At 41.8% G+C, this 26,677-nt stretch overlaps 1 protein-coding gene across 1 annotated transcript in view; it reads left to right on the top strand.

Annotated features, from left to right (window-relative positions):
- Nucleotides 1-3,079: 3,079 nt before the first annotated feature.
- Nucleotides 3,080-26,677, top strand: part of ptgis (prostaglandin I2 (prostacyclin) synthase) — a 92,096-nt gene continuing 68,498 nt past the window's right edge. The window contains exon 1 of the mRNA XM_060836361.1: nucleotides 3,080-3,290. Within this exon, the coding sequence (XP_060692344.1) occupies nucleotides 3,205-3,290 (86 nt within the window). The 5' untranslated portion in view covers nucleotides 3,080-3,204. The remainder of the gene's footprint in view (nucleotides 3,291-26,677) is intronic.

Below are 26,677 nucleotides of genomic sequence, written 5' to 3'. Positions count from 1 at the left end.
TTAAAGACTATGGAGAGAAAGTGGGAATCGGATATTGAAATTGTATGATCATATTGAATGGTGGTGCAGGCTCCAAAGGGCTCAATGGCCTACTCCTGCACCTATTTTCTATGTTTCAATGTTAACTACCTCATGTGAGTATAAACAAGTGAGCTACATGGAAAAGGATCAATGAAAAAATGTAAAAGAAATGGTAAAAATCCAGACATAAAGATATTATTAACATTAATATGAAGTCAAAAAAGTATGATCAGATACTGAAAATTTGAAGGTATCTTTAAACAAACAGTACTACTTCAGATGACATGCAAAATTGGCCCTGTAATGGATGGTGTAGAGGGTAGCTATAAGCTCCAAAATGATGTAGATGGATTGGTGGATTTGGTAGAAAAATAGCAGATGAAGTTTAACTTTGATACATATGAGGTAATGTATTTCAGGAGGTCAAACAATAACTGAGAATACATAATAAATGGGAATACACTTCAAGGTATAGGTGAAGTAAGAGACCTTGGCTCGCAAATGTATATGTCCCTAAATGTAGATAAGGATGTAGAGATGGAATCCTTTCCTTCATTGGCGGTGGTATAGAATACAAAAATGAGGACATAATGATGAAACCATACCAGACACTGGTAAGGACACAACTGGAATATTGTGTGCAGTTCTGGTCACCACATTATAGGGAGAATGTAATTGCTGTGGAGAGAGTGCAGAGAAGATTTACTAAAATGTTGCCAGTGCTGGAGAATTGTAGCTACAAAGAGAGATTGGAGAGGTCGAGTTGCTTTACTTGGAAGAGAGAAGACTGAGGGGTGACATGATTGAGGTGTGCAAAAATCACTGTAACCACACCATAAAGGTTTGACCTGTGAAGTTCAGACTTTGGCATGGATATGGTGGGAATGTAACTGATTTAAGAAAGGATATTATGGAAAGATTTGCTATTATACTTTGGGGCAGTAGTAAAATGATGAAACAGGGATGTGACAATGCTATGAGCAGTCACGTATTAGGGATTGAGAATGAGCAGTCTGTATCAGAGAGAGATGCCTTACATAAAGGTATTACATCGTGTAAATTGGAGTTTTGCAGAATTTTATTAAAGTCAGACTATAGGCACTCTTAGGTAGACATATGTCATAAATGGCACATCAAGACACCCAAATAGAATATAATAGTGGATCTAAACCATATTTCAACCTTTGCTATCAATTGGCAGAAGATTTTACCAGCATGTAGAAGCTTACTGAAACAACAATAATACGGCATAACTTGGATTTAATTAATTTCCCATGTTGGTCTTCTTGCAGAGGCATAGTGAGAAACAAAAAGAATCAACTATGGATTTCAGGAGCATTCATTACAATTGTCTAGCACTTTTCAGTCCTAATAATTTTCATTTATGGTTGCACATTATAATAGCAACATAGATAGCCATCATATTTTATTATTGGAAATTTATTTCTCCTTTTTCATTTCTCATGGGTTTCAAAATGCACATATTACAAAATTATAAGTGATCGAAATTCTCCCAAACCTGACACAAACTCTGCTTGTCGTAAATTCACTTTCCTGTGGAATTTGTGCAACGTTAAGTGCATGAAAAATGCACTTACTCAGCCTGGAACATAAACAATTAATGATGACAACGTGGAGGAACTAGATCATCGAGGACTGAGATTGAGCCAACATTAGCAGAGTTTTATCTGAACATTTATGTTTTGTTGAAGTATTTTACAGAAGTCAGTTATTTCATGTTTAAATATTTGATTCCTACTGACCTTGAGTCCGAGTTGTTTACTGTGTGTGTTATTCTGTTACTATAATTTGTAATAACAATACCTGCCTCAGTAAGCAGTGTGTAACCTTTTTGCATGTTATCTAATGAAGTTGTAGCTTGTACTCCATATTTCAAAATATGAAGTGTGCGAACTTTGTATCATTAGATAACATGCAAAAAGGTTACACACTGCTCACTGTTCCCCTGAAGTTTCAGATACCTGTCAGATTCAGAAGATCTCAAAGTGCGTGACTGGTGCTCTCACCTGAGTTGGCTGGGAGGCTCATTTCAAGGTTTAAATGGGGATCCCAGAAGGGATCTCAATGTCATTCCTGCATACCATATAACCACAAAATGTGCTAAGTATACACCACCCACTGGTGCTGGTCACTGAGCATCCTAACAAGTAATCCTGAAAGGAAACATTCCTCCTCTCCAACAAAACCACTATGGCTTTCTGCCAATCTCTTGATATTCCATATCCTTAACTCTTATCCCTACTCCTGACAGCCTGAGTAATTGATAAGCTGCAGGGCGTCATTATTTTAGATTATATTCTAGAGTCTCCGATGAAAGATAATCAGGTCTTGCTGATTCCACTGGGCAACTTAAAGACTTCCACTGCCATCTCCTGCCTGATAGAATCTGGCACACAAAGGTCTCCAATATCTGTGTATAGGACAACTTCATATGCTACAAATTTAAACTGAATCCTGTGTAATTCTGTGCTCTTTATCTCATTCACTAATGTTAATAATTTGAATAACTGCTAATTTTGCTCAGTTTATTATTAAGTAAATAATTCTGATCTAATTCTAATTTTAATTCTCCCATGAAATTAGCAAATCTCATATTGTCTGAGTATTAAACACATTTTGATACAGTCACCCAAGTATAACTATTTACCTTTCATTGATAATTTAATTAGCTGAATAGAGGCAAATTTAAAAATGAAGTATGATGGTGATAACTTCACTAACGCTCTCAGAGGTGGAGAAATCTGAACAAGATTTTGTATGTCAGGAGTTGCGAGATATTTAACTATAAAGTACTCTATAGTTCATCTCTGTGCTGCCTCTTCAGGGAATATCCAAATAACAGATTAAGTTCTGATTCAGATCTCATGTGATGAGATTTTTGGTATTTTAAAAGTAACTTGAATCCTACAGCATGAGTACAGCATGTCCACTTGAAAAAAGGGGTGGGTCCCAAGCAATGGAAAGGTGCCACATTCTGAATTCAGCATCTGATTTATAAAGGCCGATGTGGTTTGTACTCTGTCACTTTGACAGACAAAACGTCACAGGGCAGGTCAAACCTGTTGCTACTGCGATTATAGAATTAAGTTTGTTCTTACAGCTGAGATTCAAGAGATCTGACTCAAAGCGCATAGCATCACCAAGAGAAGAAGGAAAGAAGGAATGTTTTCTGGGATAAGCATGTACACTTTGTCCTTCTTTGCACTTTTTCTGATCATCATACTTTTTCTTAAATGGCGGAGGATCAGGTAAGATGAATAACTAAGTAATGTCTTAGGATGAAATTAAATATATTTGAAAGCAGATGAATGTTTGTATTGGAAATTAAATTCTGGGGCTTATTAAATATCTTTTCTTATGTAATTTATTTGTAAGCAAACCCACTAGTCTTTTTGCATTTGGTTTTTTGAATTAAAGAAAGTCATTAATTAGTTACAATTGCTGTGAAAATTAGAGTGGAATATAAAGAACAGCAGTAATCAATAAAAGATTAATGGTGTTGTTGCAGTTTTCCTGATAATCAGGTATACATATAAAAAGATATATGGCATGGAGTTATTACATGCCAATAGACTTATAGTTGTCTGTTTATTTCAAGACTAAATCCCTCAACAATTTTTAGGACTCAAACTAGCAAAAAGTAGAGTGAAGAGAGATATTCCTGCTATGTTTAGTCACTTAGTTCTACTTGAAATAAGCATGATTTGATATGATAACTATCACAGTCATCTCTGTCTGTATTTCTTTATGAAACAAAACAAATCCTCTTACATAGCATATTACAGAGACAATTTCTTAACTCTCCTTTCTACTAACGTTCCTGAAGGAACTCCTACTCTTAGGCTTCCTTACTAATTTACTGATTTTTATCTTGAAGGTGCTGATAAACTCAGCAAATAATTTTAGGAATTTCACAATAATTAGTCATGTGGTGCTTTCAAATGCACACAGCTTGAATTGCATGATAGCGTCTGGAGTATTACTGCAGTCGTATTAGAGTCATAAAGTCATAGGGCTTTACAACATCGAGACAGACTCTTTGGTTCAACTCGGCCGTGCTGACCAGATATCCTAAATTAACCTAGTCCCATTTGCCAGCTTTTGGCCCATATCCCTCTAAACCTTTCCTATTCATATACTCATCCAAATGCCTTTTAAATGTTGTAATTGTACTTGCTTCCACCACTTCCCTTGGCAGCTCATTCCACACACCCAGCACCCTCTGTGGGCGGAAAAGGTTGCTTCTTAGGTCCTTTTTAAATCTTTCCCCTCTCACTTAAAACTATGTCCTCTAGTTTGGACAACCCCACTGGGGAAAAGACCTTGGCTATTCACCTTATCATGATGTTATAAACCTCTATAAGGTTACCCCTCAGCCTCCGACTCTCCAGGGAAAACAGCCCCAGCCTATCCAGCTTCTCCCTCAAACCCTCCAACCCTGGCAACATTTTTGTATATCTTTTCTGAACCCTTTCTATTCTTTGAATCTGTGTAACAGAAGGATGTGGAGGCCAAGTTATTGAGTGATTTTAAGACAGAGGTAGGTAGGTTCTTGATTCCCAAGGGTTATGGGGAGAAGACAGGAAAATGGGTTAAGAAACATACTGGCCATAATTGAATGGTGGAGCAGACTTGATGGGCCGAATGGCCTAATTCTGTATCTTATGGTCTATTTTACATTTTGTTTTGAGACTGGTGGAATGGGTAATCATCCTGTACTTAACATACACTATTTTTCCCTTTGGGAAATAGTGAGGAATATTACAAGTAGACCAGCAGACTGATTTTCAATCTGCTTGACTATATCTAGAATGCATCTTCCATGGACAGGTCCTGGATTAGGTTTGGTGCCCAGAGCTTTTAGCTCAGAGGCAGGGGCTGTACCTGCAGAGCAGCAATGCCTCCACCCTACAATGGGAGTGGAAGTAGCTGAGATCAGCTGTAAGCTATGGTCTCATTGTGAATGAACAGGTGCTCAAGATTTTTTTTTAAATCAAAGATTGACAAAAAAGCCAGTATTCAAGTCATCTGTGGGTGGGGCTTTTGACCGGCACCAACTCATTTCTGTGCTTGGGTGTGTGTAAGTTTTGTTCAGAACTGTTGTGATTAGACGCTGCTCTTATTTGTGTTGACATGAGATCTCTCCGTTTTCTCTCCTTTGCTCTTAGATGGGCAGTGGGTGAATACACCCAACCGTTGTTAGAATGAGACTGAAAGTGGAACTTTTGCCAGGCTCCACTTCAAATTTCACGATTTAAAAACAAATGCAGCTCTTATACTACCATAACACATCAAAGAGGAGCAGGTGAGGTGAAAACATTGTGACAGGCAGTCAGCATTACCAAGAGGAGTAGACAAGATAAGAATCACCATAGCGAAGCACTGATTGGCAACAGGCCCAAATGGGATTGGAGCTATAAGCAAGAATAATATATTTCAGTGTTTGTACTTAAGTAACATCAAGTGTAAAATTAAAGGATCTATATTCTATTTAATTCAGGCATGCCTGGGGAGTTCAGGCCCATTATTTTCTCACCCTACACTATGTGGGATATCCTAGATGCTCTTGGATGGTCATGTGAACATGAAGTGTCTCTGGATAAAAACAAGGGCTGCAGATGCTGGAAACCAGAGTCTAGATTAGAGTGGTGCTGGAAAAACACAGCAGGTCAGGCAGCATCCGAGGAGCAGGAAAATCAACATTTTGGGCCAAAGCCTGCACCTCAGATGCTACCTGACCTGCTGTGCTTTTCCAGCACCACTCTAATCTAGACTCTGGTTTCCAGCATCTAGACACATGAAGTGTCTCTGGTTAGAGCAATGTGAACTCCAGATATTGAAATTTGAACAAAGATCAGAGACACTATTGTGCATTCAAAAAGCTGAGAGGTTTGTGGATAGCATGCTTCAGGATGTGGTCACCCCAGCTTAAGGTGCAGACAGAGATGGAATGAGTGGCTGACTGCAAAGGAAGGGGACCAGACAGGTAGTGGCAGAATTGCCCAAGTGCATCTCACTTTCAAACCATTAAAATCGTGGAAAGCAAGAGTCTTGTTGCCTATATGGAGGGCAGCCAGAGCAAAGGCACTGGCATTCTGTGTAGTCTAGCTGCTCAGGAAGAAGTGTGGAAAGACTATAGTGTTTGGGGATTTGTTAGCGAGAAAAGTAGATAGATGCTTCTATAGCTTTGGACATGACTCCAGAATTGTATGTTGCCAGGGTCAAGCATGTCAAGCAGTTCAGAAGAGAAGTCATATTGGACTCAAAATGTTAACTCTCTTCCTCACTCTACAGATTCTGCCAGATCTACTGAGTTTTTCCAGATTCTGTTTTTACATTAAGAATGTCACACAACAGCAGGGACAGACAGAAGTCATGGTCCATGTTGGGTCCAATCACATAGTAAGAAAGAGAGATCAGGTGCGGCAAGCAGACTTCAGGGAATGAGGTAGGAAATTGAAAAGTAGGACTTCAAAGGTAGTAATCTCCTGATTACTTCACATGCCATGCAGTAGTGAATATAAGAAAAGAAAGATGGGGCGATTAATGTGTAGCTGGAGAGATGGCAAAGGAGTGAGGACTCTAAATTCCTGAGACTTTGGGATCATTTCTAGGGAAATGGGCCTTTACAAATTGGATGGGTTACAGCTGAACTGGAATGGGAGCAACATCTATGTGGGAAGGTTTGATAATGCAAAACTCTTGTTGTCTCTGGTGTACAATAATAATTTGAACTTAAATGTAGGGTTATGGTCAAGAGATTCATGAATTACATGAAAATTGGTAGGGTGAAAAATCATGGGGTAGATAACCATAAACTGCAGCAGGATATAAAAAGGGACAGGTGGATACTGGCAAAGACATTTCAACCTAGAAAGTTGTGAACTAATACACTTAGGGAAAACAAGCAAAGCAATGGATTACAGTCTGAATGGTAGGTTTCTGGAAAGTGTAGAAGATCAGAGCAATCTTGGTGTGTTCATCCACAAATTCCTGAAGGTAGTAGGGCAAGAAAGTAATTGAAATTGACTTTAATTAGCCAAGATATAGAATACAAGAGCAAGGAGCTTATAAAGTATTCCTTAGGCCACAACTGGAATACTGCATTGCAGTTCTGGTCACCACATTCTAGGAAGGCTGTGATTGCACTGGAAAGCAGTGTTCCCTCTAAATTTCCTACTGGCTGCATCAGCCTCTAAGGTCTGTGCATGGCAGCGACTTCAGGAACCAGAAGCTAATGCCATTATTGGCATGCTGGCAATGATGAACATTGCTCAAGAGGATGCATTGGAGATTTACCAGAATGCTGCCCGGGCTGGAGAGTCTGAGCTATGAAGGAAGATTAGATAAGCTAGTGCAGTTTCCCTTGGAGCAGTGAAGATTAAGAGGATACCTGAGAGCAGTGTATACAATTATGAAAGGTATAGTAGAGGGGTCGATAACAAGTGGGACATAGATTCAAGGTAAGAGGGAGAAGGCTAAGCGAATTGAGGACTTTTATTGATCACTCGGAGGTTGGTGGAAAAGTCACCTTGCTAAAAGAATGGGTGAATCAGAAACTCTCGAATAATGCTTCTGGCCCGGGCCCCCAGCCATGTTCCTGGACACCAGTGTGAGCATAGTAAGCCCCTGGAGGCCCACACCCTGGTAATTTAGTCTAATTGTACCACTCTGACCCAGAACCTGGCCAAACCAAATTTAGTAATTGGCATTCACTGCTCAGAGGGTTTGGCCAATTTATGATGGGAGAATTGAGGAATGATGCTTATTGCTGTGGAGTTGCTGTTCTTAAATCAGTGAGGTTGACTTGCCAGGAGTTGGAGCCAAGATGGCAGCTGGAAGTGCAAATATGCTTGGCTGTAGCAGGAAGTGCAGTGACTTTCAGGGCCAAACCTGGAGACAGGTGGCAATGGTTCTGAGGAATGAAACAGAGGTGAACCTCCAAAGGCACATTCATCAACATCAAGATGATAGCATCCATTAATCCCTCCACTGATTGTTAATAGAGGAAGATTGTTGTAAAAGAGACAATAAATTACTTCCTGGCAGCCTAAACAATATACCAATGAAAACCTGAAGTAAATCCTACTGCTATAAATTATAACTGAGATAAACCATATCAGACAAATCAAGTCAGGTATGATTTTTTTGCATCTTCCATTTACTAGCTGTAAACCTTAGCAGTGGTAATAATCATCAATGATAAACCATGTCAACAATAAACCCTAACAGCTATCAGCAAATAAAAACAGTACCAATCATAATTTTACTGGATGCCCAGGGAACACTTTCGTCAATAGTGATTAATGATATTTTCATTAGGGGTAAAGGCATGCCTTAAATAGGATACGTTTGTACAGGAATAATATAAAACATTGGATATTTGTTAAATGTTGAGTCATATATTGTAAGAATAGTAAGCAACTTCTACTGTATTGTCTTGCATCATTAAACAGCATAATTGTTTAGCGTGGTTTGAAAGTGAGAAACTGCAAAGTATTCTCAACTAACAGTCAGAAGTTTTGCACTATAAAATGAACAGTAGATCTCTGAATTTTGAATGGAAGTCTCACTCTGCTACTATCTTTGGATGTGCAGCCATCTTACTGGAAAACATTTTTTGTCATCCAAGGATGCCATTCAAATATGAATCAGAGGTTTATACCTGTTTCAGAAGGCTACTACCAGTTTCAACACTTTTAGTTCTGGATTCACCCTTTTTAAAACATACTTTCTGATCCTGGTTTGAGAGTGCAGCTTTAGGACAGTTGTTTAAACAGAATAATTATGTGCTCCTAGCTAGGAGATTTGAAATATATTGTGCATACTGTAGGTATTTTTCACAAGTATAGAGCATTTACGTAAGTTTTTTGTTAAAATTCTAAAATATCTAAGTGAGACCAAACATGCATTACCAGACCAGCCAGAAACTGATTGCTGCCTCGTTGGAGATGCAGACCTCAGTAGTCTTTTTTTTAAATTAATTTGTTTACAGGACATGGGCACCACTGGTTCAGCCACCATTTATTGTTCATCCTTAACTCCACTTGACAGGGTGGTGGTGAGTCACTTCTTTGGAAGTCCTTAGAAGTCTAGGTTCACCCAAAGTGCTGCTCAGAATGGAGTCTAATTGAGATGAGGTCTGAAGCTTAATTGTGATCACTCCCAGACTGACCTGTTTCATTATGGTGAATGTTCCATTCACACAGTTGATGCAATGGATTACACTCTCTGCAACTAGATCCTCAGTTTCCTAACCTACAGGCCACAATCAGTAAAGATTGGGGACAATATTTCATCCTCACTAATACTGGAGCCTCCCAGGGATGTGCACTCAGCCCCCTACTGTACTCACTGTATACCTATGACTATGTCGCCAAATACCAGACTAATGCCATTTACAAGTTCGCTGATGACACCATCATAGTTGGTCGAATCTTAGATGGCAACAAAACAGACTACAGAAGGGAGGTGGAAGACCTGGTAAAATGGTGCACTGAGAACAACTTAACTCTCAATGCCGGCAAAACCAAGGAGCTTATTACTGACTTTCGACGGGATGTGACTCATGCCCCCCTACACATTAACAGCACAGAGGTGGAACAAGTGAAGAGTGTTAAGCTCTTGGGAGTGGTCATCCACAACAAGTTTTCTTGGACTCTTCATGTGGGCGCACTGGTTACAAAGGCCCAACAAATTCTCTTCTTCCTCAGACAGCTGAGAAAAATTTGGCATGATGGCAAATATCCTTGCCAACTTTTATGGGTGCGCCATCGAGAGCATTCTGTCTGGATGCATCACTACCTGATATGGCAACTGTACCATTCAAGATTGGAGACGTTTACAGAAAGTGATGAACTCGGCTGGGACAATCATAAAGGCCGACCTCTCATCTGTAGAATCCATCTACCAGGCCCGCTGTCAAGGAAAGGCCACCAGTATTCTCAAAGATCCATCCCACCCTGGCAATGTTTTTCTACAACCTCTACCAGCGGGGAGAAGGTACAGAAGCCTGAGCACACGCACCAGCCAGTTTCAAAACCGTTTCTACCCTACTGTTGTTAGAGTACTGAATGGACTCGCAAACTCTTAACATTCACCTGTACCTGTGTTTTTGTTTTTGTCACTGTTTACCTATCATTTACTTATCTATGCTACTTAACTGTGATCTGCCTGTATTGCTTGCAAGACAAAGCTTTTCATTGTGCCTCAGTACACGTGACAATAAATTCAATTCAATTCAATTCAATTCAATCTCTCTGAGGTAATTCTGGGTTTATGCCACTACTTTTCCAAATGGTACATGAAGTGGAAATACGTGAAAGGGATGCAGAATCAATATGATAGCTGCATCATGGTAAATGAGAATGTGGTTTCTTTAAAACTGGTCATTAAATCTGGTTGACAGACCTTCCTGGGTTCATATCATATGCATGAGGAGTGGTACTTTCATCCAAATGGAGCTGCATGATGTCACATCAGGATGAACATGCCTTTATAATTTTAACCATGAAAAGTATAAAATAACGTTTTATGAAGGAGAAATTTTACATTCTTAGTGTAAATGTGCACATTCTTGATGGCTAAAAATTGGCTCAAAACAAAATGTCCGTTGTTCAGTTTGGGTTAGTCAGGGTTACAATAGTATGAGTGTTACCAGAGTTCTACTCCTTTCAGTGATTATAATTCTAAACTCAATCTGTTATAAGTTTGGAGGAGAATTCTTAGGGTTGTAGCAACTGCCAAAGCTGTTAAATATTAACACAAGGTACCAAGCTATGTTTAAAATATCCCTGACAGTGGAGCCTTAATTGTGTTAATCAGACTGGCTAGTGATTTGAACGAATCAAATGAGGCAGCAATGAAATGAAACCACATGAACTGGGACAGCAAAGGGCAGAATTAATGTTTATGGGAAAAGGCAGTCAGCCAAAGCAAACAAGAACGTAAAAAAGAAGAGAAACAAAGAGCCTGAGAAAAGAAATTCAGAAAAGCATCTGGTTAGAAAAGTACAAAGGTCAACTAAAATATGGGATTCTGAAGAGTGGATGTGCAGTTCTGTGGCTGCCCAAAATGACTTTGTCTGCCCTACCCTCACGCTGGCAAACATCAGAGAAAAGAACACCCAATTATACCCACCTGGCAGGGGTGATACCAGGATCAAGAGTGGAGCTTTTGAGTCATCAGAGCTAGTGGAGATCATTGCTGGATCGTGATTGGACATTGGAGGATCGTTTGGTTGTGCTGACCTGCTCTTGGTGCATCTTTATGCTGGCTTCGGCCGAACGCCAATTCAGGGACCAGCCAACCTCAGAGCTATAGACTCAGCAGCCGCCCACAGCCCAGGCCAGGGCATTCACAACACAGTCTGAGTGACTGTGAAGAAAGTGGAGGATCGTACACCTGCTGATCAGACGGTGATCATCAAGAATGTTCTGCTGGATTGCTGTGGGTTTGATGCAGCTGACGTGTACTGCCTGCAGGATTTCTCTGGGACAGGCTACTTCAGCGTGACCTTCAGGAGTGTGAAGCAGTGCTAGCAGCTGCTGAAGGTCTTCAAGGAGAAGGAAGGGGAGCCTCCGTTCTCCATCTTGTCGGCAGTCCCATTGTGTGTGCTTCCTGCACAGAGGAGTCGGGTGGTTACGACTCATATGTACAACCCCACGTCCCAGCAGCTGACGTCCTGACCTTCCTTGGAAGGTATGTCCAAGTTGAGGGAGAAAGCACCGATGTGGCGACTCTTTTGGGAGCTGGACCAACAAGTGGCAGGTCAGGATAACTCTCAGGGTCGATGCCAGTGAGAACATCCTCCACCCACCCTCCAGCTTTGCTATTGGAGGGAGCAGAGGGTACCTGATGTACGCAGGGCAGCCAAAAGTGTGCTGAACCTGTGGGAGGTCAGGCCACATGGCGGCGGACTATGAGGTCACCAACTGTTGGAGCTGCAAGAAGGACAGTCAACCGACCAAGGAATGCAAAGAGGCCAAGAACTGCAACCTGTGCGGAGTGGCAGGCCACGTGTATAAGGCATGCCCCAGACAAGGGGCCGCCACCTATGCACAGATGGCCGGAGGTGCCAATGCGAGCCGTGGACTGCAAAAGGCCAGCAAGATACCACAAACCAGCAGGGGAATGGTGTCTGGGGGCACCCAGGAGGATGGAGCGGAGTAGACGGCAGCCAGTGGGGAGGTGCAACAGCCAATCCAGGCTCCCACAGGACAGACGGAGGAGATGGAGGAGGAGCCTCCAAGGAGGCAAAGGACTGGATTCTTGTAAAAACCAGGAAGAGGAAACCTGGCTTGGCTCCCAAGGCTACCCAACAAAGGGGGAAATGACACCTGCGTGAAAAGGATACAGGCAGCTCTTCAGATGGTGAGGACGGGTGTAAGGAGGAAGAGACAGAATGCCGCGGGGAGAAAGGAGGGCAACACCCCCCCAGACAGAAAATGATGAACCCTCTAAGGGGGCTGGCAAATACCACCCCCCACCTGGTGAGAACCAGGAGGTACCCACCACCCCACATCTCCAGGTAACTGGGAGCAGCGATCCTTGGACAGCCCCGCTGTCAGACAGAGAACGGGACTGTGCGAACCCTGGTCCCAACCTGAAGATGCTAGAGCGGGGAAATGCTTGCAGCATGGAGCCGGACAGCTAACTCAGCCCTGCAAGTGTCCAGCAGTTCGCGCTTACCTCAGGAATGCAGATAGCTACCCCAGAGAGGCAGGACCAACGGCAAATGGACACTGGTAACCTGATAAACTGTTGAAAAAGGAATAAGGATTGCCAGTATTTATGTGCGTAGCCTTCCTGGCCAACGTTAAAGCCGATGTCCTGTTTCTGCAGGAGTGTGGGATACGACACCTCAGCAGCTACAGGAGATGGTCGAACTCTTGGGCCCATGGGCTGTCAGTTTGATTGGGGGGCAACGATCACAGCGCCTCCGGCCTGGGTATCCTGTTGTGAGAAGGTAACTTCACCATCTCCGAGGTTAAGGAGGTGGTGGGCGGGCGCCTCCTCGTCGCTGATGTCATGTATAGAAATGGTCCTGTGAGGCTAATCAACATGTACGCCCCAGTGGGTCAGAATGAACGGTTGGCCGTCCTGCAGCAGCTTCCACTGTTGCTGGCTATGTCCAGGCCGGTCATTCTGGCCGGAGACTTCAACTGTATCATTGATGCAGATGGATGATCCGGCGGGTGAGACAGTAAACTGGACACTACGTCCAGAGCCCTGATGGATATGGTCAAAGATGTCAAGCTGCACGATGTCCTCAGCACCACTGCAGACGGAGTGCAGCGTAGATACACCTGGTCACGGACAGACAGATCTATACGCTCAAGGATAGATTACCTGTTTGTGTCCCAAATGTTCTCGGTCAGATCCACCGATGTCAAGTCGGTGTTCTTTTCTGACCACTGTCTCCTGCTGGCTGACTGTCACCTACAGGACGAGCAGTGGGCTGGTAAGGGAACGTGGAAGCTGAACACCAAGCTGTTGACTCTGGGAAACATTGAGAAGCTCAAGAGGGATTACGCAGGTTGGAGAACTGTGAAGCCCCTATTTGAGTCTCCAGCGGACTGGTGGGAAACCGTAAAATGGAGCATCAAGAGGTTCTTCATCCTCAAAGGTGTTCAGGAGGCGAGAGAGAGGCGGGGAAAACTGTCCCAACTCCAGGAAAGAATTCAGAACCTGCTCCTGCTGCAGACGATGAGGGTCGATGTCACGGAGGACTTCCAGGAAGTGAAGGACCAGCAAGCCTCGCGCTTTGCCTTGAGGCCTCCAAGATAAGCTTCTGGTCCAGGGTCCGCTCCGTGGAGCAGGACGAGACATGCTCACGTTTCTTCTTCCAGAAGTTGCACAAAGAGAGCTCTGTGCTCAACAGCCTGAAGGAAGAAGATGGCTCGATTACATCATCTCAGGCTGACATCATGAGGATCAGCAAATCCTTCTATGCCAGTCTGTATGACTCGAAGCCAACTGACAGAGTGGCCTCCCAGTCGTTCCTGTCCTCTATCACGGAGGTCTTAGACACCAGAACACAGGAAAGGCTGAACCAGCCGCTATCTCTGGATGAGCTGACCAAGGCCCTCCAGTCCTTCGAAAAGAATAAAACTTCGGAAGCAACAGCTTACCAGTCGAGCTCTATTCTGCTCTGTGGGACTTGATTGGCCAGGACCTGCTACAGATGTATGTCAGTATGCTTCTGGTAGGTACCATGAATAAATCCATGAGGAAAGGTATCATCACCCTCATCTACAAGCAGAAGCGGGAGAGGGAGGAAATCAGAAACTGGAGACCAATCTTACTATTAAATGCAGATTACAAAATCTTGGCAAAGGTCATCGCTAACCGGGTCAGGTCTGCCCTTAGATCGGTGATCCAACCTGACCAAACCTGTGCTGTCCCAGGCAGGAAGATCGCTGAGAGTCTCGCACTCCTCAGGGATATGATCGCACACGTGCAGGACAGAGGGTTGGACACCTGTTTCATCAGCCTGGATCAGGAGAAAGCCTTTGACAGGATATCACACAGGTATATGAGAGATGTTCTCTCCAAAATGGGCTTTGGGGAGGGAATCTACAATTGGATCAAACTGCTCTACACCAATACTGTCAGTGCAGCCTCAATCAATGGGTGGGAATCAGATAGCTTCCCAGTCAGATCTGGAGTCAGGCAGGGCTGCCCTCTCTCTCCTGCCTTGTTTGAGTGAGCCATTTGCCGAGTCCATCAGGAAGGATGCAATCCTGAGAGGGGTGATTATTCCTGGCAGCAGGGCCCTGCAGGTTTAGGCAGGAATGATGTCGCTGTTTTCTGCTCTGATCCGCTGTCCGTGCACAGACTCTTGTGCATATGTGACCAGTTCGAACGGGCCTCAGGGTCCAAGGTCAACTGAGGCAAGAGTGAGTCCATGCTCTTCGGGAACTGATTCGACCAATCCTCTATCCCCTTCACTGTCAGGACCGACCACCTGAAGGTGCTGGGTATTTGGTTCGGAGGGAATGGGGCGTGCCAAGTCTTGGGGGGCAGCGTGTCATGAAAGTGAGGCAGAAACTGGGCAGATGGAAGCTATGGTCGCCCTCCACTGTGGGTAAAAACCTGGTCATCAGGTGTGAGGCACTGTCAGCGTTGTTATATGTGGCCTATTCCCAGGACCTGTGCCATCGCAGTCACCCAGGCCATCTTCCATTTTATATGGAGTTCAAAGATGGCCAGGGTCCGAAGGGACTCTATGTACAAAGCTCCGGGCAACAGGGGAAAAACACACCCAATGCCACCCTCACCCTGATGGCCACCTTTGTGTGTGGCTGCATCAAGCTGTGCATGGATCCCTGGTACGCACACACCAAGTGTCACTACGTACTGAGGTTCTACCTGTCCCCAGTGTTGCAAAGGACGGGTCTGGCCTCGCTGCCGTGGACCGCTCTAAGTAGTTGGACCGTTCTGTATCACTTGTCCTTCGTAGAGAAATTTATGAAGAAAAACACCTTCGACCACAAGTCCATCAGGAAGTGGTCAGCATGTAGTGTCCTTGAGACCCTTCGGGAAAAGGAGAGGGAGGATCCTGTCGAGCAGTTTCCTGAGCAGACTGTCAAAGGCATTTGGCAGAATGCGTCATCGTCAGAACTTTCCAACAAGCAACCAGACATGGTTTGGCTGGTGGTGAGAAGGGATCTGCCTGTGAGATCCTTTATGCAGGCCCGGACTCTCTGCCGCACCACACGCTGCCCTCAAAGCGGCTGTGAAGGGACAAGACTGTCACACACCTCCTTCTGGAATGTGCCTATGCAAAGGAAGTCTTGGAGAGGAATGAAGTGGTGTTTGTCAAGGTTTGGCCCAAGCAGCGCCGTGACACGGGACTCCTTGCTCTACGGTCTGTTCCCTGGGATGCACACTGAGACGAACATCAACTGTACCTGGAGGATTATCAACTCAGTGAAAGACACTCTTTGGTCTGTCCGAAATCTGTTGATCTTCCAGCTGAAAGAGCTGGCCCCGACTGAGTGTTGCAGACTGACACATTCCAAGGTCCAGGATTAAGGGATGTGCTGAAGCTTGGGGCAGCTGCTGCCAATGCACAGTGGAGAAAGACCACCATGTAACGTCGGCCTGTCAAAGAACAGGGGGCCCATGCATGAAGTAGGCTCCGCTGACACCTCAGCTAAATATATGGATGGTCAATGTACAGATTTGTATATATGAATGATTACTCAATCTCTGCATGCAAAGAAATGGAATGTTTATGGAGATACTATTCTGTAATGAGTGCAAAATGATTGAGATGTGATTTATCGTGAATAGATTAGTTGTGTAAGTTATTGCTGATCTTGGTCTAATCACTAACAACTAGAATTTTGGGTTCATCCTGAGACAGTGTATCATTCATGGACTAAGTATCAATGTATTTGAAGCAGGGAGCTCTAGAGATTGGAATAAATAATGTAGGCGTTGCCCTAGGGCATAGCTTCATTCAAGCTGATTCAGCCCTGAGGGTACATACCTTCCGGGTGCATTCTACAAAATGTTCGTCCCAGAATTTCTGTTTAAAGTTTTCATCCCTCCATTTTATCCTGGTTCAGATCTGATACCTACTGGTGCATCCATCACCTTTATTTTAAATGGGATAATGATCTGTGTCAGTCAAAACTATTTTCCCTCTTCAAATGGTTTTCTAACTGATTCAACATCTATGTCATAAATTAGTTTCTACATTGGTCTACTCTGAATCTGATTGCTTTTATTAGATAAAACCTGATAATAAAAATGATAAATGTTGGAAATACTCTGCAGACCAGGCAGAACTTATGGACAGAAAAGGAGAGCATAACTTTAGAGTCATACAAGTTGATATCACAGAGAAAGGTACTTTCACACGTCATGTCTGCACTTATCACAAACACCTAACTATTCTAATCCCATTTTCCAACACTCAGCCCATGGCTTTGAATGCCTTGGCTTTTCATTTGGAAGGGAGGTGTACATGTGTCAAATTCCTGCTAATGGCTCTCCAGCCTGTCAGCGTGTTCCCACTTTCAGCCAGTCAGCGTGTTCCTACCTTCAGTCGATTTTCAGGGAGGCAGCTGCTTGGGATGTGACAGCTACATATCTGCCTTTGGGCTGAGAGAGCCAATATATTACTTAAAGTGCCAATTGAGAACAGTCTTCACTTGCCATGTGGACTGCCAGAAAGTGGATGGGCCCCTTTAATGTAGCTGGAGCCTGTAATTGCAATGGTGATGGCCTCCAAATGGCTAGTCAGAAAGCACACAGGCACAAACTGCAAAGCAATTCAGTGTGCTATATTCACAGACTGTCCTATGAATGGACCTCCCTTCTGCTAAGGCAGGCAGCTGTGGCCAGTATTTATTTTTGTAAAAATCTTAAGAATATACCTCTATCTTAAATTATCCTTGCAGTTTCCCACCTACAGGAGTAACACCCATCACTCCCATTGTGTCTGCTGGCTACCCACACCCTTATACACTCCAATTAACCTGGGTACTGATCCCACTGACTGTTTCATTGCCAAGGATTCCCAGAGTTAGCTCCTTAATTGGCTTCCTCAGAAATCTCTTTCAGTGTCCTATTACAGGCACTTTCAAGTTTTCTGATCTGGAATTTAGCCCAGCATCAAACTCATGAACTGGATCTAAACTCAGCCAATGTTTTGCTTCAGTAATTGTACATCACAGTGTATTCCTTATTCAATACATCTACAATATTTTTGTGTTCAAATGATAATGCTTTCTGACTTTCAGATATTAAACATATTGCAATACTTTTAAAAAAAATCAATCTCAACCCCTCCCTCAATGCTGGGAAACTTTTGATTTAATCACTGGTCTTTCTGAAAAGCTCCACTAGAAACTGTTGTGTTGAAGAAATCCTTCACTGCTTGTATTGCTGTCTTACCTTGATATTTCATGGTCACTTAACGGGATTACATCTCCTTCTTTTGAACTAGTCAACCGCTTTACAAGAAAATGCATTATCCTCATCTCCAAATGCCCTTTTCTCACCTCAGCTATGTTACCACTTGCTGTGGATGTACACACCTCTCAGGTTGCAGAAGGATTCAATAGTGTACAGGACTTACCTCAATGTAACATATCAGAAACACCTCAGGGCCCCGATAATGATCTTGGGTGTTTTATAGTCTGGAATCAATCAAATGCAATGACATGATTGACTCAAACTGTGCAATGCGAATAGATGAGTGGCTGTTTTTGCTAATCTGCTAATGACACTGGCTGAACAATAATTTGCAAGTACCTTGAATTTTCATCAAGAAAGACTTAATATGTTGAAGACTAAGTCATCAAAGGATGCTGAATTGTTGCCATTATTTCATTCATTTTCACTCGTAGACCTGGGCTATATTTAGAACATATATTAGGTATTATGCCCAGTTTAAAATGAGGATTAAAAAAGTCTTCCCTTTACTGATTTTAAGGTTTTTCACTTAGTTGCTTTACATTGAAATGATCAAAGATAAGAATTTCTGTTTCTATCCACGTTCTAAATATAAATAGAAAAAATAAATAATTATTAATGTCAAGAGCAGGAAATATTGTAATTACATTCAAACATTTATTGCAAACATATTGGCAACCATCTCAGTTCTGTGTACACAAGAGGTGCCAGGTGCAGTTAAGTGAAAGAATGCAGCTGCTGCAGATTCTAATAAATAACCGAGATACTACAAGTTCAAATTTTAAGTTATCTTGACATTACGCATGCTTTCACTGACTGACATTGATTGATTAGGCATTCAATTGAGAACTATTTGCACTAAAGTGGAAAGATGAAGAGATAAACAAAAGTTATAGAAAATACCAGCATTTAATTGTAACAGAATATTATAATTATTAAAATTGTATCAAAATATAAGAATGAGGCAACAAATTACTCTCACTGTGCCTGACTGTATTCAATCGCCAGAACATAATGCACAGCAAAATTAGTTGAGGAGGGAAATTGTAGTGCACGAGTAAGGGCCTGTCCAATTTCAGTGTTAATGTAATGGTATTGGGATTCTACACTTTTTTATTGCTTTACAGTATGTCTAAGTGTTCCAATGACTCCAGGCATAGAAAAACAAAATCTACTTCCTGTTTTTATCTCATGTAAATCTGGTATTTTCTTCTGAAGAGAGAGTCAAACCTTTTGGTTCTGTGCTTATCAGAATGCCAGATTCCAAATGATCACACAAATTATACTGTAGGAGAAAGAGGTTTAGAATGGTTGGAAAGTCAAGTCTGATTGGCCAAGGTATTGCCATGGAAAATACAATAACAGTGAACTATAGCCTCCCACGTTCTCGCATTTGTCCTGATGAGCACAAAATGAAATCTTTCAGCAGAATGCCTCGCTTTTCAATGCTTTGGAGATGCTGGTGTTGGACTGGGGTGTACAAAGTTAAAAATCACACAATACTAGGCTATAGTCCAACAGGTTTATTTGGAAGCACTAGCTTTCAGAGTGCTGCTCCTTCATCAGGTGATTGGGAAGAATAAAACTGTAAGATGCAGAATTTATAGCAAAAGTTCACAGTATGATGCAACTGAAATTATATATTGAAAAAGACCTGGATTTTTGTTATGCCTCTCAACTTTTAGAATGACCATGGTGGTTTCAGTTCTTTCATATGTAAATCACAAAACTTTTTTTAAAAAGTTACATTCTCAAGTGAACTTTTAAAAAAAGTTTTACGATTTATATATGAAAGAACTGAAAACAACATGGTCATTCTAAAAGTTGAGAGACACAACGAATAGTCCAGGTCTTTTTCAATATATAATTTCAGTTACATCACACTGTAAATCTGTGCTATTACTTCTGTTTCCTACAGTTGTATTCTCCACAATCACCTGATGAAGGAGCAGCGCTTTGAAAGCTAGTGCTTCCAAATAAACCTGTTGGACTTTAACCTGGTGTTGTGTGAGTTTTCTCTTTTCAATATTCAGGTTCTGTACTACCAAGTTTCTCTGTTTTATTTACATTTTGTTTTCTCAAATTGGGACAACATCCAAATTTAATAACTTGGTTTCATTTTTCACCATCAGTTTAATATTTTTTCAGGCTAAATTCTGCTTTTCTAGATTTTGGGTTTAGGTTGCAGTCCAAGGCTTAAGCACAAAATTTAAGGCTGACACTCCAGTGCAGGGAGTGCTACAAAGTGGGAGGTGCTGTCTTTTGATTGAGACTAAGGACATAACTGTCTTCTTGATGAATACTAAAGATCCTACTGCACTATTTTGAAGAAGAGCAGGGAAGTTTTCCCTGGTGCCTTTGTCAACATTTAACAGCATTAAGACTTATTATCTGGTCACTACCACATAGCTGTTTGTGTAAATTTGTTAAATGCAGATTAGCTGCCACTCTTTTGGCATTACAACGGTGACAACAGTTCAAAAAGTATTTCATTAGTTGTAAAGTACTTTGAGGTATCCCGTCATCGTGAAAGGTGCACACAATACAAGTTGTTTTGTTTGCTTGACATAGAGTTGGATTGTCACAGAACATCCACCTATTGCTGTGATTCAGATCTATTTTCAGAAGTCGTGCACATTAGGAATTTTATACTGATCCTTCAATGGATTTCTGTCTCTGAGGGTGCTCACCACTATTAGCCAGAGTATGCTATGGTGCTGCAGCATTACCTTAGGCACCAACGATGACAAAGAGAACTTCTCAAAGATTATAAAGACAACTCCACAAAGATTACTGCAACCATTTTATTTAAGGCAACAAATGAACTGAAGTCTTTATATGTTATTGACATGTGCAGAAGAGAAAGTGATGACAATTTTTTGACAATTCCCTCACAAAAGAGAGGCTTGTAATCATAAAATGGCTTTTACCACATCAAGAATTTTGTTTTCTATTTACACACGGGATCTGGGCATTACTGGTAAGACCAGCACTTCTATTCTCATTTCTAATTAACCTTGAGTTGAATGGCTTGCTGGGCTATTTCAAAGGGCAATTAAAAGCCAACCACATTGCTGTGGATCCAGAGTCATTTCTAGAACAAGATCAGGTAAGGATAGCAGACCTCTTTCCCAAAAGTACATTAGTGAACCACATGGGTTTTACAACTATCAGCAATGATGTTGTGGTCTTCATTAGACCAACTTTCAATTTCAATGTTTTTTAATTGAATTCAAACTTCACTCTCTGCCATAGTGGGATTCAAAGCTACATTTCCAGAATATTAGTCTGTGCTTCCGGGTTACAAGTGCAGTGACATTATTATCATGTTAGCTCTTCGCCATCGTCTCTTAAGTATACTTTTGAAATCCAGCCACTGCTGTAGCATAGAAAATATGGCAGCCAATCTGCAAACAAGAACCTCCAAATAGGCAAGTGGCAGCCAGAAATTTAGTTTTTTTATATATTGTTGTTGATTGAGGATAAATATTGACCAGGACATTAGGGATAATGTCTGTACTGTTCTTTAAAATAGTACTATAGATTTCATTTTTTTTGTCCAATTAAGAGAAAAATTGAGGCTTGGTTTAAACATTTCAACCAAAAGCGGGCCCTCTCAAAATTAGATCACTTAGATTAAATAGTCAGTCAGTATATCTTGAAACAATATAGTGGCCAATTTACATGCAGCCTATTGTGTTCTGATAAACTGCAAGTATTACCAAAATATTAATGTGGTATTTCCTGTCTCTGACTTGAACTTGAAAGTATGATGGAATCTGATGAGTCATTAAATAATAAACATTCATAAATTTTCATCTGTATACAATTCACTTATAGCAAATGAGATTTATTAATGATGCAATTAAGGGAGAGCTACAATGTCCCTGTCCATATTAAAAGTTTATTGTATCCCTCAGTACAATCAGGCCCCTAAAATTAACAGAAGGAAATTGATTTTACAATCCCACAATATGTCACATAATGAATGAACATTTCTCTCCCATGTGTGGCATCATTTTAGACATTCATCATTTACTGAGTAAATTAATCATCAGAAAATTCAATTACAGAACACAGGTTTTAATGTATTCAGTCTTATCGCAGTCTGGGAGAACCTTGGTTTAATATGTATATTTGGAAGGAAAGCTCTTTACCCACCAATTCAGAGAATTACAGTGGTGAGCACTGACAGATTACCCATCATTCCTACATCAATAAACAGTTCATTAAGTGAGATCAATCAATATGACAGCCAACACCATGCCCCAACACCCACTCCCTCCCCCCACCACCACCGACCCCTTGCAACTCAATACCTGCCTGCTGAGGAGGAGGGGCAAGTCTTATTAATTTATTCGTTTAAAGATTAAAGTCGATGATCAACCATGATTTAGAATGGTGGAGCATGCTCAAGGTGTTGAACAGGCAAAAGTGAGAACTGCAGATGCTGGAAACCAGGGTTTAGATTAGTTAAAGAATATTGTGGGGGTCCCTCTTGTCATTGCAGTGGTAGTGTCTCTACCCCTGAAACAGGAGGCCAAGATTCAAGACCCACATACTCCAGAGGTGTATAATAACAGATTGATTAGGAAAACAAGTTCATTTTTCAAAAAAAAAGAATATTGCAATCCATTGCCCTTCAGGAGAGGAAACTGAGATCAATAATGCCTCGATGAAGCTGTCTCAATGGTCAACAGTGAGTACATTTGCAAGACAATCAATCTCCAAGATAATGAGAGAACTTTTGATGTCTCTTTCTTTTCTGTATTTTGGGCATAACTCATAACTGCGAAAATTTTGAATATGTAGGTCAGGGTCTTGAGGCCTGGTGTAAGATCCCATTGTCAAATTTGTAAGTAAGATGAAGCCTGTGCTGCACATGCTCCATTAAGTTTTATTCTTTCTCTGGTGGAGAGCTTCATTAGCCTTACACAAATACCACGCTATCTCATTGTGCTTGCTGTTATACTAACAAACCCCTCACCACTGACACATTCTCCCATGCACTTCCCCGTGTCATCCCCACTTCATTGGATCTACTATTGACACAGCTCAGCATTAAAATGAACAATTTTGGCATGTTCTGAAGTGATGAGCTGGGTATTCCATTGAAGTCCACTACTTATGAATATTGTATGAATTAAACTGAAGGCCCAAATTCAATTAAGCCTCAGTCAGGAATGAAATATGTTGTTTTCATTTACATTGTAATATTGTCAACATCTCTAGTGCAAATCAATCTACCTCCACCATCAAATCCCAACAGGCTGGTACACAGACCACCAAAGAGCTGCTGAGGAGCAAGGGAGTTGCTGATCTTTGGAAATGTTAAGGTACAACATTGCTAAGGTAGCAGCATGTGACAAATGGTGAATTAATCAAAACAACATTCCTGAAACCTAGCTAACTAAGGCAACTGAGCTATGCAAAAACAATGCATTTATGTAGTAACTTCGATGTACAAAAGTACTGGAAAGCATACATAAAAAGCAAATGCTAAGAAATTATTCTGGCTGCTTCAGTAAGAAAAGAGTTTCCAGCTGTATTCCATCCATTTCTTTCCATTACACTTTCTCTTGATGGCATTATTCTCAGTGGAAACATTCTGCAAGCTTATCGGCTCAATTGAAAAGGCAAATTGGAACAAACTGAAATAATTCTTTCAAAAATAATGATATAATGCAATAAAATGATTGATCTGTGAACTTGAAATGTTTCCCATTCATTTACATTCAAACTGTCTTAAAACATTTACCTTAAATGGAATGATCATTTTTAAAGCAGACATGATGGTTTCATACTCTTAACTGTTTGGGAACTTAATTACTTTTAATGTCAAGGAGTGAAACAATTTGATTTTATACAGCACAAGTAATGTATTAAAAAACGTTTCATTATTTCTTATCCAAAATGCATTCAACTTATTTCCATGAAGACATGTTTGTGGTGTAGAAAATGTAAGTCTTAATTTCATGTCCTAAAATGTGATATAAAAGCAGAAATTCAGTAAGTACACAGTAAACCAATTAAAAGCAAAATACAGTGGATGCTGGAAATCTAAATTAAAAATATAAAACTCTGGAGGAATTGAGCAAGCCTGGTAGTATCTGTGAAGAGAGAAATAGAGCTTCTTCAGAATGCATCCTGAGCTTGTGAAGAGTTCAATTGACCCCGAAATTACCGTTCTCACAGCACTGCACAGTTAGCATGAGTGGGCAGGAATCAGCAGGCTGAGTTTGAAAAGTTTTCAGGAATGTGGGAAAGAAACAAAGTACAGTCTTGGAGGATGCCCTGTGCACATTGGGGACAATGAATCAGAAGGAAATACCTTCCCTTCTTTCCTCCCCAAATTTATTTAAGACTGATCCTTTTACTCACTACAGTATAACCTCAACAGAGTCTGTTTAAGTAAACACAAGCTTGTTTTACGTGCACATAGAACATTAACCCCTGCTGAGCTCTCATTACCCGTTCTCTCTAAGTTACAAGTTTACATCACTTTTATATGGTTACTCAGCCCACTTTTGCTGGACATTCTCACCTCATACACAGCCTATCACCCACTGGACACATACTACCCACAGCCAAATCCGCAGATACATCTGCATGATCAAATCATGCTCTTCTAACAGCTGAGCCTGGTGATTTCAAGCTGCAGTTTTGCAGTATTCATGGGTGGCATGGTGGCACAGTGGTTTGCACCGCTGTCTCATAGCGCCAGAGACCCAGGTTCAATTCCTGCCTCAGGCAACTGTCTGTGTGGCGTTTGCACATTCTCCCCGTGTCTGCTTGTGTTTCCTCTGGGTGCTCCGGTTTCCTCCCGCAAACACAAAAATGTGCAGGTTAGGTGAATTGGCCATGCTAAATTGCCCGTAGTGTTAGATGAAGAGATAAATGTAGGGGAGTGGGTCTGGATGGGTTGCTCTTCAGAGGGTCGGTGTGGACTTGTTGGGCCGAAGGGCCTGTTTCCACACTGTAAGTAATCTAATCTGAGATTGCCTCTCAAACTCTCATTCCCACTACAGCAGCGAAAATGTGACCTTTACCATTGATTCAGGCAATCAAGCAGTCGCATAATGCTTTCTTAACGTGAATGCACTAAAGCTATCTTTTAACCCTTATGTTCCCAACTGATGGTGTGGCAGGTCTGGCCTACTTCACTCACCATTCCCCCATGCCCTCCTTACACAGTGCCCCTTACTTATTGGGATCCACTGGGGCCTTCATCCTGGGACTGGTGGTAGTCATAGCAGTATACACTATTAAGCTCAGGCACTGCTGGAGCTGTCAGCCAATCAGAGTAGCTGACAGAGGATGGCTGTTCCTACCACTGAGGGACTGAATTCCCACTAGTCATTAATTTAGCCCCCAAGGCATGTTATTGCTGTGAGCCAGGGCTGTTCCGAGTCTGTTGAGTGACTGCTGATTCTCCATCTGGGGATACAAACCCCACCTCCACCCCCCTCCCACACACCCCCCCCCCCCCCACTATCACCACCATTATCTCTCCTGCTACCCTCCCAGAACTCCACCTCTGTTTCAAGCTCTTTACTCTCGTTTCTCCAGTTATATCTCCCCTAAAGTCCCTTGTCTCTGTTGCCTTCTGAAATGCCATTTTCAGTTTGTCACTGAAATGTATATTCTTTAAATCTTCTCTGTCATTTTCTCCTTTCACTGTGACTTCAATTTACACCTCAACACCACCCAGCAAGATGGCAGCAGAGCAGATGCTCTACCCAGAGCTCCTCTGCTCTGCCTGTTCTTCCTGTTCTTTTTGTTTCTTTTTTTGAAGCAGTCTTGGAACAGTGTCCCGGGGACCGTGTCCTGCAGCGGTGTTCAGGGGAGCATGTCCCTGAAAGGGGAAATGGGTCCTGAAGATCTGTGAAAAGGAAAGCAAGACCCAGAGCAGCTCGGTTTACCTTGGTGCAGCTGAGAACTGGTGCAGAGCGGACTGGAGGCTATTACTTTTCCTTTTACTTCTCTTTTGCGTTCAAGATTTGTACCTAGGTACTTGTAGCTAAAATGGTGCCACTAGAGGCAGCCATTATAAAATTGTTTCACTGTACACTGGAGTACATGTGACAACAAATGATATTCTATTCTAACTCTTCAACCCCACGTATTGCCACAGGTACCAAGGACTAACCAGAAGGAAGTCTACTGTAGGATGTATTTTTAATAATGTCTTAATTTCCAAAAAATGTTTCCTACAGTTCCTGCAAGGCATATTGTACATTTCTAGCTGTAAATAGCAGGAAATAGGGAAACCAAATCAAAGATGGAGATAAAATGAAACAATTGCCTGAGTCATCTTCAGAACACTGATGTCAGTTCAACTGAAAAAACAGCAAGATGGAAAATCCCTGATGCAACTTTGCCTTTCCCCTCACTGGTTTTCATTGTTAACCGATACAATGAATGGATTGACAGCTGTCTGAGACTGTTCTGAGAGTGTGGTCTTGGTATCTTTGATGGTTAGAAGTTTTCCCTAAAAGGGATAACTTTCTGTCTATATATCCTTGAAATGATTGATGAAACTCAGAGCTCAAAAATTTCATTTTTCCATTTTCACAAACCTGTTTGCTACTGGTCCAATCAACTCATTAGAGTTTGAATGGCCATAATATTCTGTTTCCATTCATGTTTTAATTTATTATAACCAGATGAAGTGTCATGGAATGGCTCTATTTTCAATCTCTCT

Source organism: Hemiscyllium ocellatum, chromosome 15, assembly GCF_020745735.1.
Source record: "Hemiscyllium ocellatum isolate sHemOce1 chromosome 15, sHemOce1.pat.X.cur, whole genome shotgun sequence".
NCBI lineage: Eukaryota > Metazoa > Chordata > Chondrichthyes > Orectolobiformes > Hemiscylliidae > Hemiscyllium > Hemiscyllium ocellatum.
The sequence above is the reverse complement of the archived record's forward strand: the minus strand, read 5'-3'. Positions and strand labels throughout refer to the sequence as shown.